At 39.0% G+C, this 17,841-nt stretch overlaps 1 protein-coding gene across 2 annotated transcripts in view; it reads left to right on the top strand.

Annotated features, from left to right (window-relative positions):
- The window catches only part of gtf3c2 (general transcription factor IIIC, polypeptide 2, beta), a 72,240-nt gene that overhangs the window by 35,622 nt on the left and 18,777 nt on the right, over positions 1-17,841 (top strand). For both annotated transcript variants that reach the window (XM_063001984.1, XM_063001986.1), the window contains 7 exons: positions 907-938; positions 5,449-5,578; positions 6,258-6,402; positions 14,536-14,697; positions 14,818-14,905; positions 15,024-15,143; positions 15,407-15,571. In XM_063001984.1, coding sequence (XP_062858054.1) covers positions 907-938; positions 5,449-5,578; positions 6,258-6,402; positions 14,536-14,697; positions 14,818-14,905; positions 15,024-15,143; positions 15,407-15,571 — 842 coding nt within the window. The remainder of the gene's footprint in view (positions 1-906; positions 939-5,448; positions 5,579-6,257; positions 6,403-14,535; positions 14,698-14,817; positions 14,906-15,023; positions 15,144-15,406; positions 15,572-17,841) is intronic.

The following is a 17,841-nucleotide window of genomic DNA, read 5'->3' as shown; positions in this document are numbered from 1 at the left end:
GTGCCAGGCGTGTCCCCCTGCTTAAGCCAGTACATGTCCAGGCCCGTCTGAAGTTTGCCAGAGAGCATATGGATGATCCAGAAGAGGATTGGGAGAATATCATGTGGTCAGATGAAACCAAAATGGAACTTTTTGGTAAAAACTCAACTCGTCGTGTTTGGAGGAAGAAGAAGAACCCAAGAACACCATACCTACTGTGAAGCATGGGGGTGGAAACATCATGCTTTGGGGCTGTTTTTCTGCAAAGGGCACAGGACGACTGATCCGTGTTAAGGGAAGAATGAACGGGGCCATGTATCGTGAGATTTTAAGCCAAAACCTCCTTCCATCAGTGAGAGCATTGAAGATGGAATGTGGCTGGGTCTTCCAGCATGACAATAATCCCAAACACACCGCTCGGGCAACGAAGGAGTGGCTCTGTAAAAAGCATTTCAAGGTCCTGGAGTGGCCTAGCCAGTCTCCAGACCTCAACCCCATAGAAAATTTGTGGAGTCCGTGTTGCCCAGCGACAGCCCCAAAACATCACTGCTCTAGAGGAGATCTGCATGGAGGAATGGGCCAAAATACCAGCTACAGTGTGTGCAAACCTGGTGAAGACTTACAGGAAACGTTTGACCTCTGTCATTGCCAACAAAGGTTATGTTACAAAGTATTGAGTTGAACTTTTGTTATTGACCAAATACTTATTTTCCACCATAATTTACAAAAAAATTCTTAAAAAATCCTACAATGTGATTTCCTGGATTTTTTTTCTCATTTTGTCTCTCATAGTTGAAGTATACCTATGATGATAAATTACAGACCTCTCTCATCTTTCTAAGTAGGAGAACCTGCACAATCAGTGGCTGACTAAATACTTTTAGACCCCACTGTATATAGAGACAATATATTGTGTTTTTTTTATAGGTGACACTGTCCAAGATCCAATGATATATCGGGTAAGTTGTAAAACATTCTAAATTTAAGTGTTTCAAGATAATCAGTTCACATGTTTCAGCAAAAACAGTTAGACAGGTGCAAAAATCAATTATATAATGGAAATATTCTTCCAACTGCAGAAACAAGTTAGGAGGGCCTTTTTTTCCCCAGCATTACAATATCCCTGTGCACAAAACAAGGCCTATAAAGACATGAAGAAAGGTTTGTTTTACAACCCCAGATCAGAAAAAGTTGTGACAGTATCCATTATCCAACCATTTTCCAAAATGCAAATTAAATAAAAATGCAGTGTTTCCTACATTTACTTTGACTTTTATTTGATTGCAGACAGGTTGAACCCAAGATATTTCATGTTTTGTCTGCTCAACTTCATTTCATTTGTTAATATACCTACATTCTTGCATTTTAGGCCTGCAACACATTTCAAAAGAAAAGTTGGGACAGGGGCAATTTAGGGCTAGTAATGAGGTGAAAAAAACTAAATAATGATGTGATTCCAAACAGGTGATGTCAACAGAAGATTGTAATCATGGTTTGGTACAGCATTCAGGAAAGGCTGAGTCTTTGATGAGCAAAGATGGCCATAGGATCTCCAGTTTGTTTTTTAAACATTTCAATAATTTTCTCACGCATTTGTTGACAATGTACCTCAAAGAAAAATTGGAAGGTATTTGCATATTTCTCCCTCTATATCATTAAACAATTTAATGAATCGGGAGGAATTTCAGTGTGTAAAGGCCAAGGGCGCAAGCTTAAGCTGAATGCCCGTGATCTTTGATTCCTCAGACGGCACTGCATCAAGAGCCACCACTCAACAATTTGTGATATAACCACATGGGCAAGGTATTACTTTGGCAAACCTTTGTCAAGCTACAATACAGAGATACAGTGTATCACAAAAGTGAGTACACCCCTCACATTTCTGCAGATATTTAAGTATATCTTTTCATGGGACAACACTGACAAAATGACACTTTGACACAATGAAAAGTAGTCTGTGTGCAGCTTATATAACAGTGTAAATTTATTCTTCCCTCAAAATAACTCAATATACAGCCATTAATGTCTAAACCACCGGCAACAAAAGTGAGTACACCCCTAAGAGACTACACCCCTAAATGTCCAAATTGAGCACTGCTTTTCATTTTCCCTCCAAAATGTCATGCGACTTGTTAGTGTTACTAGGTCTCAGGTGTGCATATGGAGCAGGTGTGTTCAATTTAGTAGTACAGCTCTCACACTCTCTCATACTGGTCACTGAAAGTTCCAACATGGCACCTCATGGCAAAGAACTCTCTGAGGATCTTAAAAGACGAATTGCTGCGCTACATGAAGATGGCCAAGGCTACAAGAAGATTGCCAACAGCCTGAAACTGAGCTGCAGCACAGTGGCCAAGATCATCCAGCGTTTTAAAAGAGCAGGGTCCACTCAGAAGAGACCTCGCGTTGGTCGTCCAAAGAAGCTGAGTGCACGTGCTCAGCGTCACATCCAACTGCTGTCTTTGAAAGATAGGCGCAGGAGTGCTGTCAGCATTGCTGCAGAGATTGAAAAGGTGGGGGGTCAGCCTGTCAGTGCTCAGACCATACGCCGCACACTACATCAAATTGGTCTGCATGGCTGTCACCCCAGAAGGAAGCCTCTTCTGAAGTCTCTACACAAGAAAGCCCGCAAACAGTTTGCTGAAGACATGTCAACAAAGGACATGGATTACTGGAACCATGTCCTATGGTCTGATGAGACCAAGATTAATTTGTTTGGTTCAGATGGTCTTAAGCATGTGTGGCGGCAATCAGGTGAGGATTACAAAGATAAGTGTGTCATGCCTACAGTCAAGCATGGTGGTGGGAATGCCATGGTCTGGGGCTGCATGAGTGCAGCAGGTGTTGGGGAGTTACATTTCATTGAGGGACACATGAACTCCAATATGTACTGTGAAATACGGAAGCAGAGCATGATCCCCTCCCTCCGGAAACTGGGTCGCAGGGCAGTGTTCCAGCATAATAATGACCCCAAACACACCTCTAAGACGACCACTGCTTTATTGAAGAGGCTGAGGGTAAAGGTGATGGACTGGCCAAGCATGTCTCCAGACCTAAACCCAATAGAACATCTTTGGGGCATCCTCAAGCGGAAGGTGGAGGAGTGCAAAGTCTCGAATATCCGCCAGCTCCGTGATGTCATCATGGAGGAGTGGAAAAGCATTCCAGTGGCAACCTGTGAAGCTCTGGTAAACTCCATGCCCAGGAGAGTTAAGGCAGTTCTGGGAAATAATGGTGGCCACACAAAATATTGACACTTCAGGAACTTTCACTAAGGGGTGTACTCACTTTTGTTGCCGGTGGTTTAGACATTAATGGCTGTATATTGAGTTATTTTGAGGGAAGAATAAATTTACACTGTTATATAAGCTGCACACAGACTACTTTTCATTGTGTCAAAGTGTCATTTTGTCAGTGTTGTCCCATGAAAAGATATACTTAAATATCTGCAGAAATGTGAGGGGTGTACTCACTTTTGTGATACACTGTACATGCACAAATGCCACTTAAAACTTTACTGTGCAAAAAAAGAAGCCTTATGTTAACCATGTCCAGAAGCGGCATCAACTTCTCTGGGTTTGGAGTCATCTAGGATGGACCACCACACAGTGGAAACGTATATTGTGGTCAGATGAATCAGCATTCCAGGTCTTTTTTGGAAAAAATGGACGCTGTGTGCTCCGGACCGAAGACAAAAAGGACCATCCAGACTGTTATGAGCAACAAGTCAAAAAGCCAGGGTCTGTCATGGTATGGGGCTGTCAATGCCCCTGGCAAAAGTAATTTACACTTTTGTGATGGCAGCATTAATGCAGAAAAGTACATTGAGAACTTAAAGCAACATATACTACCTTCAAGACGTCATCTTTACCAGGGATGTCCATGCATTTATTAACAAGACAATGCAAAACCACATGCTGCACACATTATAAAGGCATGGCTGTGGAAAAGAGGGTACGGGTACTGGTCTGGCCTGCCTGCAGTCCTGACCTGTCCCTAATAGAGAATGTGTGGAGAATTTTTAAACGAAAAATGTGACCACGACGACCCCATACTGCTGCACATCTTAAGACGGGACAAAATTAAACTTGAAACACTAAACGCTTGGTATCCTTGGTGCCAAAACGTCTTAAGTTTGGTGAAAAAGAATGGCAACATTACTAAGTGGTAAATGCTTTACTGTCCAAACTTTTTTTGGAATGTGTTGCAGACCTGAAATGCAGGAATGGATGTTTATTAATAAATGAAATGAAAAAAGTTGACCAGACAAAATATGAAATCTCAGGTTCATACTGTCTGAAATTAAATAAAAGTCAAAGTAAATGTAAGAACCTCTGTGGTTTTTTTTATTATTTGCATTTTCCATACTGTTCCAACTTTTTGGGGTTGTAATTAAACTCCTGATCTCAGCCCCACTGACCAGCTTTGGAAATAACTGGAACATCAATTAAAGCTTTCTTGATCAGCATATCAGTGCCCAACCATACAAATGTTCTTTTGACTGAATGCCACAAATTCTCACAGACATACATACAGACAAAGGTCTTAAGAGAAGCCTTCTCAGAACAGTGGCTGTTGCTATAGCTAAAACATAGATATTATTCAATTTTAAGACAATTTGTTTTTGAAATAGGATATTTAACAAGATTATATTCAGGTGTCCAAACACCTCTGACCATATAGTGTATCTAAAACTCTTTTCCTTTTTTAAACTTTCTCTACTTTACCTAAAATGCTAAAAATAGACTCACCAAGCATTTTTTTTAGTTACACTTAGCTGCTATGTAAATTAATTGATCATTTTACTAGTTACTTGTATCATACCGATGAACTTTGTGGGTACAGTTACTAACTGTAGCTGATCTGTTGTTCTGTACACTTTTTGCCCCTTTTCCACCCGGCAGTTATTTGAGTTGTGGACCATTCACAAAGCAGTAATAACATGGGTTTGTGTGTTTTACTGGTATGAGTTTATTAGAAATTTCCCCAAAAATATAAAGCCAACATCGAACTGTAATTAGGTGTCTAATAATCAAATACTAGAGAAAGAAAAACACACATTGTGCATGAAATAAGACAACAGCTGTAATGTCTAACTATATACATTCAATGATTGCAATGATGTGTTACTAAGAAAGAAGTTTTAACAGCATTTTAAAAGTTTTATTACACTGCTGAGATTGGACATATTTTATATATGTGTTTTTATGCAGTCATAATTTATTCCACTAAAGGTTGTATTTTACCATATGTTGTACAGTGTGAGGTAACAGTTGTATTACAGTATTTTTAGAAAAAAAAAAACAGTGTACTCATTTCTTATAAATCGGGTGTCCAAAAAAAATTAAGATGTGTAGATCAGTTTCATAATATTAAAACAAATTAAAGTTTAGAATTAATTATTTGTTAAACTACAAGTTAATAATACTACATAAGGCATTTAAGGTTTACTTTTTTTTTTTTCTGCAGGTGCGGCGCATCTTGACTATAAAACTTGGCTCAAACCAGGAAGATCACAATGGTCGAAGTGGACAGTCCTTTTCCATTGACTGGCTTCCTGTCAAGCCACACAACATCTTGGCTGCTGGCTTTTCTGATGGTATTCCTTCTTGTATTCTGATGTTTTTTTCATCATAACAGAAGTTGTTAGTTTCCCCCCAAAACGTACTGAAATGGCAGCTTATTTTCATAAATATCGGTCTAAATTATTGTTATCAGAGTGTTGATGCCTCACATTGACATTGGTTTTATTCTCGCCTCCAGTCACTTCTTGTTAAGGCCCTACCTAATTCAAGGCCGTGAAAAACACATCACAGACTGTAAAAAGAGCCATTTCCGTGTAATATGCAATTTGCTGTGAAATTCAAAATCTAAGGTTGTGTTTACTGATTGAACATTTTTCATTCACATAGTGTTCAAGTACCTCACGTTTGCTGGGTAATTTGTAATGTAAGATGGTTCTAGTGTAACAGACTTTTCTGTGTGTAGTGTGCTGACAGTGTTTGATGTATGTGTTTTTGTAATGAGTGCATTTTGTAACTTTGGGGATTCTATAATCAATGGAAAGTGTGCTTCTTTACACACATGAACATCTCTCTGTAGTCTGTCCTGTGCCTTTCTTACTTTATAGACTCAGCAAACTCTAAAGACTCTTGATTACACTAGCAATCCTAAAACAGTTAGGTTAGCAATCACTTGGTAAAAACTGACTTTAGTGTTTTCAGATGTTGCTTTGGTTATGATGACTGAATTTCTTTTTTGATTAACTCCTCATCTAGGTATGGTGGCATTGTGGGATCTGAGCACTAAGTCTCCCTTACAGAGAGTCAGATCACCAGATAAAGGTCTCTCTCTTTACCCCTACCACTGCTTCATTGCACATGACAACACTATTCGCTCCCTCAGTTGGTGCAGGGCCTCAAGGTAAGATTTATTGCAATCAGTGTGCCCAAATTCCAGAATTATTAACACAATTATGAAAATGCATGAAAACTCTTTTTTTTTTTTTTTTTTTTTTTTTTTTTTTTTTTTTTTTTATTGGTTGAATCTCGCGTTGAATTTATGACAGGTTTGCAATTAAATATTGGTTATAAAAAAAAAAAATACCTGGTCACTTTTAGGTATGCTAGGATTGCTATTATTTTGAACTTGTTTTTCCTCTAAGTGCCCCTGGATTATTAAACAATAAAACTGGTGTGTAAGGATAAAGGACTCTCATGCTAACTATAGTCTGACAAACAGTCTGTAATGTTGTAGGCTTTTTTCCTTTAGGGGTTCTATTCTTGTTTGGTTACAAGGCATCAATGACAACATGTAGTGCCAGGTGTTATTACTCCATGGATATTCTAACAGAACAACTAAATAAATTGAATTTGGGTCTGTAGGAACTTTTAGGTTAATTTGAACTAATGGAATGTTTATGAATTTTTGTATATCTTGCCTTTTCTTGAGCTTTACTGTGATTTCAAAACCTAGATGACTTTTGATTTAATTGTTATAATAAAATTTCCCTTTTTTGTACAAAGGAGTGCATGATCTGCAAAACTCTGGTCCCTTGCTGGGCCTTCTTATTATGTACATCTTTACTAATCAACAATAGCATTAAAACCACCGTCAGGTGACGTGAATAACATTGATTATTTTGTTACAGTGGTGCCTGTCATATATATTATATATGTTATATATTAGGCAGCAAGTGAGTAGTCAGTTCTGGAAAAGTCATGTGTTGGAAGCAGGAAAAATGATCAAACATAAGGATCTGAATGATTGACCTGGGCCAAGTTGTGATAACTAGGGTTAAAGAATCCCCAGAATAAAAGGTTTCGTGGGGTGTTCCCAGAATGCAGTATAATAGTAAAAAAGTATAATATAGGATGACAATGACTGAGCTGGCATTTATATAACAGATATTAAAAGTATATACACTGTTACTAGGTGTAACTTACAGTAATGTGGTATAATGTGGTGCATACAGAGTCACCTCCCTAAACTACTACTTTGTTAAAGCACCCTTTATTGAAGCACCATTTTTTATTTTATGGCAGCATTCAGTCTTTTCAGAGTCTTTTTAGCATGACATTGTTTCCCACTCTTTCTTGCTACGAATGTCAGATTACGAAGGCCTCCCCTATTTACAGCCCTCTTCAGATCAATTGTCTGGGCTCTGGGTGAGCCATTACAAAACTTTGGTCATCTTCTAGTGAAGCAATTTTTTTGTTGATGTGGAGGTATGCTTTGGGTCGTTGTTAGGCTGAAAGGTGAATTTCCTCTTCAGCTTTTTAGCAGAGGTTTAAAGGTTTTCTGCCAAACATACCTTTTGGAATAATGGCCAAAAACCTTGGTTTCATCAGACCATAACACATTTCCCCATATGCTTTTGGCAGACTTGATGTAAGTTTTTGCAAAATTTAGTCGGGCTTGAATGTTTTGCTTGCCACCATACCCCACGGCTCAGACATAGAAAAAATACAGTAGATTGACATCACATGTAGTACACAACCAGTACTCACAGATCAGTTATCATTTGCCATTTCTTTAATTTTGATACATGGGTTTGATATATTTTGTTGATACATGGGTTTTTTTTAACCCATATAACGTAAAGACATTAATGTTAATTGAATACGCCCATGACTATTGTTGGTCATTACTGATGATTATTAAGCACTCGCAAATCAGGCCGTTTACACAAAACGCTTGTTTCTATTTTATACAATAGCTGATCATTTTTGGCAAAATTTTACTTATTTCCACAAATACAGTTCTAGCTCGATATGACATACTCACATTAACATCACCTTTTCATGCAAGTCAGAGTTGCAGTGAAGCTGAATTGAAGTGCTAGTGGTACGGTGTTACAGTAATAAATGTGCCGTCAACAACTGATGCAAACACTAATGGATTATAACATTACACAAAGCTAGTGAGTGGAATTTGTTTGTTTTTTACATCAGTATATAATATCTGAATATTAAGGGGGCGTGTCCCCCAATACATATTGTGTATTATGTAGCGTAAAAATGAACAATGTTATGACCCGGTCTTGGGGAAAGGCAATAACCATTTAAGGTGTAGGATAGACTAAATATCTCAATCTCATATTTTAACTTGGGGGGTGAAATGAAAAGGCAAACAGATGAAACAGAGTCTCACATGGATGTAAACCAGTTTATGTAGTAATAAGTGAAAAGGTTATACAGTGTATCACAAAAGTGAGTACACCCCTCACATTTCTGCAGATATTTAAGTATATCTTTTCATGGGACAACACTGACAAAATGACACTGATACAATGAAAAGTAGTCTGTGTGCAGCTTATATAACAGTGTAAATTTATTCTTTCCTCAAAATAACTCAATATACAGCCATTAATGTCTAAACCACCGGCAACAAAAGTGAGTACACCCCTTAGTGAAAGTTCCTGAAGTGTCAATATTTTGTGTGGCCACCATTATTTCCCAGAACTGCCTTAACTTTCCTGGGCATGGAGTTTACCAGAGCTTCACAGGTTGCCACTGGAATGCTTTTCCACTCCTCCATGACGACATCACGGAGCTGGCGGATATTCGAGACTTTGCGCTCCTCCACCTTCCGCTTGAGGATGCCCCAAAGATGTTCTATTGGGGTTAGGTCTGGAGACATGCTTGGCCAGTCCATCACCTTTACCCTCAGCCTCTTCAATAAAGCAGTGGTCGTCTTAGAGGTGTGTTTGGGGTCATTATCATGCTGGAACACTGCCTTCCCGACCCAGTTTCCGGAGGGAGGGGATCATGCTCTGCTTCAGTATTTCACAGTACATATTGGAGTTCATGTGTCCCTCAATGAAATGTAACTCCCCAACACCTGCTGCACTCATGCAGCCCCAGACCATGGCATTCCCACCACCATGCTTGACTGTAGGCATGACACACTTATCTTTGTACTCCTCACCTGATTGCCGCCACACATGCTTGAGACCATCTGAACCAAACAAATTAATCTTGGTCTCATCAGACCATAGGACATGGTTCCAGTAATCCATGTCCTTTGTTGACATGTCTTAGCAAACTGTTTGCGGGCTTTCTTGTGTAGAGACTTCAGAAGAGGCTTCCTTCTGGGGTGACAGCCATGCAGACCAATTTGATGTAGTGTGTGGCGTATGGTCTGAGCACTGACAGGCTGACCCCCCACCTTTTCAATCTCTGCAGCCATGCTGACAGCACTCCTGCGCCTATCTTTCAAAGACAGCAGTTGGATGTGACGCTGAGCACGTGCACTCAGCTTCTTTGGACGACCAACGCGAGGTCTTTTCTGAGTGGACCCTGCTCTTTTAAAACGCTGGATGATCTTGGCCACTGTGCTGCAGCTCAGTTTCAGGGTGTTGGCAATCTTCTTGTAGCCTTGGCCATCTTCATGTAGCGCAACAATTCGTCTTTTAAGATCCTCAGAGAGTTCTTTGCCATGAGGTGCCATGTTGGAACTTTCAGTGACCAGTATGAGAGAGTGTGAGAGCTGTACTACTAAATTGAACACACCTGCTCCCTATGCACACCTGAGACCTAGTAACACTAACAAATCACATGACATTTTGGAGGGAAAATGACAAGCAGTGCTCAATTTGGACATTTAGGGGTGTAGTCTCTTAGGGGTGTACTCACTTTTGTTGCCGGTGGTTTAGACATTAATGGCTGTATATTGAGTTATTTTGAGGGAAGAATAAATTTACACTGTTATATAAGCTGCACACAGACTACTTTTCATTGTGTCAAAGTGTCATTTTGTCAGTGTTGTCCCATGAAAAGATATACTTAAATATCTGCAGAAATGTGAGGGGTGTACTCACTTTTGTGATACACTGTACATACTGGTGCTGGTCATTAAATTAGAATATCATGAAAAAGTTGATTTATTTCAGTAATTCCATTCAAAAAGTGAAACTTGTATATTATATTCATTCATTACACACAGACTGATATATACAAATGTTTATTTCTTTTAATGTTGATGATTATAACTGACAACTAATGAAAACCCCAAATTCAGTATCTCAGAAAATTAGAATATTGTGACAAGGTACAATATTGAAGACACCTGGTTCCACACTCTAATCAGCTAATTAACTCAAAACACCTGCAAAGGCCTTTAAATGGTCTCTCAGTCTAATTCTGTAGGCTACACAATCATGGGGAAGACTGCTGACTTGACAGTTGTCCAAAAGACGACCATTGACACCTTGCACAAGGAGGGCAAGACACAAAAGGTCATTGCTAAAGAGGCTGGCTGTTCACAGAGCTCTGTGTCCAAGCACATTAATAGAGAGGCGTAGGGAAGGAAAAGATGTGGTAGAAAAAAAGTGTACAAGCAATAGGGATAACCGCACCCTGGAGAGGATTGTGAAACAAAACCCATTGAAAAATGTGGGGGAGATTCACAAAGAGTGGACTGCAGCTGGAGTCAGTGCTTCAAGAACCACCACGCACAGACGTATGCAAGACATGGGTTTCAGCTGTCGCATTCCTTGTGTCAAGCCACTCTTGAACAAGAGACAGCGTCAGAAGCGTCTCGCCTGGGCTAAAGACAAAAAGGACTTCTGAGTGGTCCAAAGTTATGTTCTCTGATGAAAGTAAATTTTGCATTACCTTTGGAAATCAAGGTCCCAGAGTCTGGAGGAAGAGAGGAGAGGCACATAATCCACATTGCTTGAGGTCCAGTGTAAAGATTCCACAGTTAGTGATGGTTTGGAGTGCCATGTCATCTGCTGGTGTTGGTCCACTGTGTTTTCTGAGGTCCAAGGTCAACGCAGCCGTCTACCAGGAAGTTTTAGAGCACTTCATGCTTCCTGCTGCTGACCAACTTTATGGAGATGCAGATTTCATTTTCCAACAGGACTTGGCACCTGCACACAGTGCCAAAGCTACCAGTACCTGGTTTAAGGACCATGGTATCCCTGTTCTTAATTGGCCAGCAAACTCGCCTGACCTTAACCCCATAGAAAATCTATGGGTTATTGTGAAGAGGAAGATGCGATATGCCAGACCCAACAATTCAGAAGAGCTGAAGGCCACTATCAGATCAACCTGGGCTCTCATAACACCTGAGCAGTGCCACAGACTGATGGACTTCATGCCACGCCGCATTGCTGCAGTAATCCAGGCAAAAGGAGCCCCAACTAAGTATTGAGTGCTGTACATGCTCATACTTTTCATGTTCATACTTTTCAGTTGGCCAACATTTCTAAAAATCCTTTTTTTGTATTGGTCTTAAGTAATATTCTAATTTTCTGAGATACTGAATTTGGGGTTTTCATTAGTTGTCAGTTATAATCATCAACATTAAAAGAAATAAACATTTGAAATATATCAGTCTGTGTGTAATGAATGAATATAATATACAAGTTTCACTTTTTGAATGGAATTACTGAAATAAATCAACTTTTTCATGATATTCTAATTTTATGACCAGCACCAGTATATGTACAGATGATGAGAAGAGAACAAAGTAGTACTATTTACGGACACTGTTTACCCCAAATGACATAACTCACAAAAATTACAAAGGGGCAACAATTAACATATAAAAACACAAATGACTAGAATCACACAGCCTCTACAACAACTTTGAACATTCGCTAACAAAAAAGCAGTCTAATGTCTTGTTCATGCTACATGATTTTGCTCTGATTTTTGCTCAGCAGCAGGTCGCCACCAGATGTCCCAACTCTGAGGCAAATAGCTTAATTGCTATGTGTGAACTGTTTAACGACTTAATCCGATTGGCTCACCGATCGCTCACAGACTCAAGAAATATATCATACAATGCTAAATATCTGGACCTGTCAGCAACTCAAAATCCTGTAGCATCAAAAGTGTTGAGATGAGGTTACGACTGGCAGTGAGTACGGTGTCAAGCTACAGCCAATGAGAATGCCAGATATGAAGCGAGAGGAAACCCTGGGCACACACACAAGCTTTACAGTATTTGTGACCTTATCGTCCATGCCAAACCATAATACAAAGGTTGCATTGCAAAACTATTTATTTACCTCCATCTCTTTCTGCAGAGAGTTTTCTACAGATAATACCCCTTTACTTCACAGATTCTTTTCTTTTTCTTCCTTGCTTTTATGTTGCATATCAGCGCACAAACAACTCCGATTGCTTGCTTGCTGACGTGCATTTTTGGACATGGTATTATTGTACTCCTTGTTACTTCTCGCGTTTGTTTTGGTGAGAAAACAATTGCTCTTGGTGATAGATTGTGTAATGGGTCACAGACTTGATGCAGTTATTGCAAGCAAAGGATTTGCAACTAAATATTAAGTCTTATTCACTTTAATCTATTTTAAGTTTATCTGTTCCAATACTTTTTCGGTTCAGACAAAAGGTGCTATCTTCTGAACTGTGTATCAGATTCAGATCTAAATACCTGGAAATAAAAGCTGAAATGTTGATCTTTTGCATTGTAGAAACAAGGAGGTGGTTTTAAACACCGACCAGCCATAACATTAAAACCACCTCCTTGTTTCTACACTCACTGTCCATTTTATCAGCTTCACTTACCATATAGAAGCACTTTGTAGCTCTACAATTACTGACTGTAGTCCACCTGTTTCTCTGCACTGCTTTGTTAGCCCCCTTTCATGCTGTTCTTCAGTGGTCAGGACCACCACAGAGCATGCATTATTTGGGTGGTGGATCATTCTCAGCACTGCAGTGACAGTGACATGGTGGTGGTGTGTTAGTGTGTGTTGTGCTGATTAAATACGTTTTTAAATACCATGTCCATTCACTGTCCACTCTATTAGACACTCCTACTTAGTTGGTCCACCTTGTAGATGTAAAGTCAGAGACGATCGCTCATCTATTGCTGCTGTTTGAGTTGGTCATCTTCTAGACCTTCATTAGTGGTCACAGGACGCTGGTCACAGGACGCTGCCCACAGGGTGCTGTTGGCTGGATATTTTTGTTTGGTGGACTATTCTCAGTCCAGCAGTGACAGTGAGGTGTTTAAAAACTCCATCAATGCTGCTGTGTCTTATCCACATGTACCAGCACAACACACACTAACACACCACCACCATGTCAGTGTCACTGCAGTGCTGATAATGACCCACCACCCAAATAATACCAACTCCGTAGTGGTACTGGGAGAGTCCTGACCATTGAAGAACAGAATGAACTACTGACTACAGTCAGTAACTGTAGAACTACAAAGTGCTTCTGTATGGTAAGTGAAGCCGATAAAATGGACAATGTGTTTTAGAGCATGTCTGATGCAGATAAACAATACACTTTTAGAATAGCATTGAACACTTTGTTTCTTATTATGTTATGAGTTTGTTCTGAGTTTCTCTAATTCATCTTGGTTTTGTTACATTTAAATCACTGCCCTCATTTTCTCACCTTAAGTATCATTGACACATTTGTTAAAAGCACACATCAGGCTTTCTCTTATAACATATTTGATTCACATTAGTAACTATTGATTTTACACCGATCATAAAATTACATATATACATATATATAAAAAAATGGTACAGACTTTTTGTTCGAAAATTCAAGTAGGCCATGGGCTTTACAGAGTGCCTCTAATAATTTTATTGTATTATTCATCAATTAATATTTACTTAATACATTAAATCCAAAATATAGGATTAACAAACTTCATTCAAAGCTGTTTAGAGAACATTTACAGCAGAATACACTACATTGCTCCAGGAACATGGCTAGGTAATGCTTGGCATGTTCTCCCTGTGTCAGTTTTTAGTTTTCTTTGGGTTCTCCGGTTTTGTCCCACCTTCAGAAAATAAGACTGTATGTAGACTCTAAATTTGTCTCAGGTGCATTATGCATTAAGTGAAGTGTAAGGTGAATATGAATAACATGATAATACTGTACCTTGCTTTGAACCTAGTGTTTTTTTAGTTGAGCTCCTGACCCAGCAAAATGCTAGTGGTTTCTGATGACAAAATGTATTTATTAGCTCATTAAATGTGAGCTAAATTTAGGCAGATGAGGTACATCATGAAATCTGAAGGGATCTATGTAATTGTTTGTAATTGTATGTGTTTTACTACAGTGAGTTAATGGTAACAGTAGGGGATGACCGCATGGCTAAACTGTGGAACCTTACGAAGACTTACAGTCCACTGAAGGCAATAAAACGCTTTCTTCCCACAGAGGTATCATGGCCTGTTTTCTGGCCAGGAATCTTTCTAACCCAAGAGTCCTGCTATACCACGTAAGAAATCTTAACTTTCCCACTACCCTGTTATTACATATTCACCTTTTTAAAAATGCAGAAATATCTTCCGTTACAATTGGTCTTTCTCTTTATTAGTATGGTTTGTTCATTCTATAGGCTTGGACAGCAAGGGCTCCATTACCTTGACTCAGGTTACTTTGGGCAAAAGCCTTTATTTGTTTGTACAAGGAAGGCTACTGTATGGGTGAGACTAGTAACCATTCATTGATATAAATGTCAGCATATTTAAAAGTATTAGGTATATTTTTGTAAGGTTTAAAGGTTTCAGTATTTTCTTTTAAGATTTTTGGTCTGATTCTCAGAGTTTCTCTGTGTCTGACTGGATGAACTCCTGTGTTATTGGGGACAATATTGGAGATTTTGTTTATTCTCTGCTGTGTGACCCAAAATGCAACTACAGCAACACCAAAAGACATCGATTTGTAAGTTTTTAATAAACAGACAGCACATAAGCAATGGTCAATGTAGAGAAACATAAACAGTGCTTTAATGCAAAGTCAACAGTTTATTCACACTTGTACTGAATCTTTGTGTCTAATTTAACTGCTTATAATGACAATGATAAAAGCAGAAACTTTTGTATAGTGACTGAACTGTGCATGACTTTACACAGAATCACTTATATTATAGATTATTACTTTTAAAGGATCACTCACCATTGTGTAAAATATATTTTCCTTTATAGCCAGTCTACACAACAGATATAGTGCCATTTGGGCCTGGTCAGAGTGTTCCAGAATTTCAGGTAGAAGAGAAAAATGAGGAAGAACAGGCAGGTCCCCAGCATGAGCCCCAAAGCTATAAAAGGGCTGTGAGAAAATACTATCTTCGCTTCCAGGACATGGACCTTGTAAGTGTATACTCAAGCAGTGCTTTAGTCAGTGGTTGTTACTGACTTCTGATCTTCATAAAAGAAAATGTACTAGAGGCATAAGCTTTACTTTAAGCAAGGGTCCATATTAAGCAGTATGTGCCAGTTTAATTAAGTCTTGTTTACTTTGTGCCACAAACAAAATGTTTCCCATTTTATTAAGCATTTGGTTGAATCTTCATTTAACTGATAAAAGTAGAAAGAAAAGATTTACAATGTTTTCATTAATCAACTTCATTTTATTTAGTAAATATAAACATTTAAAATTAATGCCTGCAGCACACTCAAAAAGGTTGGGACAGAGGTGTTTTTGGCTGTGTTCTATCATTTTTCTGTTAATGAGACTTATTAGTGGTTTGGGACCTGAGGACACGAATCGTTGCAGTTTTGCAAAAGGGTTTTTTGTCCATTCTTGCTTGATAAGAGATTTCAGCTGCTCAGCAGTTGTCACCAACAATTGTAGCGCATACAGGGCCTTGCAACAGCTTGCTAAAATAATCATAGACGTCCCGGAAAAATATGTCACCTTGATGGCATCATGTGCCTTTCTAAAATACCAATATACTGCATCAGTGGTACCGTCACACATATGCAAGACACCCATGCCATGGGCATTGATGCACCCCCATACTATGACATGTATTGGTTTTTGCACCCTTTACTGATAACATACTGGATGGTTTTTGAACTACAGTGGTCCCTCGCTACTTCGCGGTTCGCTTTTCGCGGACTCGCTGTTTCGCGGATTTTCACTTAAATATTAGTGTAAAATATTTATCGCGGTATTTTCGCTGTTTCGCTGGTTTTTGCGGTACTTGTTCTTCACATGCGTAGGATGAATACTGTACACACCAAAAACGCAAAGTAGGACCTACCCAGCGGCCACTTGAGCCGCTACTTGCCGACGTGAGATTGTAAACAACACATGATTGGTTGACTGATGGAAAGCAACCAACCAGAGAATGCTGCTCTGTATACCAGTCGCTGATCAAATTTTAAAAATTACGTATCTAGGTTTAAGAGTTTAAAACACTTTTAGTGTACAGTATATATGAACATTTAAGGAGTGTTTTAAAAGAAACAGGTACAGTGGGAAAGGTTATTAAGGGAATGGGTGTTATGTAGTGAATGTAAGTGTTATGTAGTGTATAAGTGAGTGGGGAGGGTTTATAAAAACTTAAAATAGTGTATAACTACTAAAATAATGTATAAATATTAAAATAGATATAGCGTCGCTACTTCGCGGATTTTCACTTATCGCGGGTGGTCCTGGAACGTAACACCCGCGATAAGTGAGGGATCACTGTATATGAAAACAAGCTGAATTGTTGACTAATGTGAGCATAGCACACATTTCAATTGACTTTTGATTCATCTGAGATGAGCTTAGGTTTATAGAATTCAGAGATATTTCTGCATAAAATTGATGTATTTTTAATGCAGCATTGTTAAGTGATAATGGTTTTTTGAAGTACTCCTGAGCTCATGTGGCTATTTTTATCACAATAGCATGACGGATCCTAAGGGAGGATAAAGGACGGGATCCGAAGTGGCAGCCATGAAAGAAAAGAGCCTGCATCAAAACAGGCTGAGGGCTAGGGCACACCGAGCTCCCCTGCCTTGCATCCATACTAGCCAATGGGGTTGAAGGAGTCAGGTAGAGGTGGAGTGTGTCTGATGGTAAACAACAGCTGGTGCGACAATGCCACCATTATTATTGCACGTTCCTGCACACCCAATCTGGAGCTTCAGGCACTTAAATTTTGTCCTTTTTACTGCCCCCTGGAATTTACTTTGGTCATTGTCAGCACTGTTTATATTCCACTTCAGACAAAGACAGACACTACACTATGTGAACTTCATGAAACCCTTTTTAGGTTCCTCAGGTATTTTGTTGTTGCTCATGGGAAATTTGATCAATTGGTTGCAAAGCTTTGATCTTACTAAACATGTCAAATTTGCTACAACATATTTTTGACTTTGTCTGCATTACAGATTACTCTTCCCTCTAACTTGCATCATAACCGCCTGTTTGGTATAATTTGTTGATCATACACCTGACTATAATCCTACAAAATCCCTGATTTTGTAAGTGGACATAGTGTACCTAGAAGAATTGATGCTGTTTTGAAGGCAAAGGGTGTTCACACCAAATTTTGATTTGATTTAAATTTCTTTTTTGTTTATTCAAATAGCATTTTGATAACTTGTTAAACAATTAACAATTCTATTTTGATAAGCGTTCTTAC

This window comes from Trichomycterus rosablanca, chromosome 9 (assembly GCF_030014385.1).
Source record: "Trichomycterus rosablanca isolate fTriRos1 chromosome 9, fTriRos1.hap1, whole genome shotgun sequence".
Taxonomy (NCBI): Eukaryota; Metazoa; Chordata; class Actinopteri; order Siluriformes; family Trichomycteridae; genus Trichomycterus; species Trichomycterus rosablanca.
The sequence above is the reverse complement of the archived record's forward strand: the minus strand, read 5'-3'. Positions and strand labels throughout refer to the sequence as shown.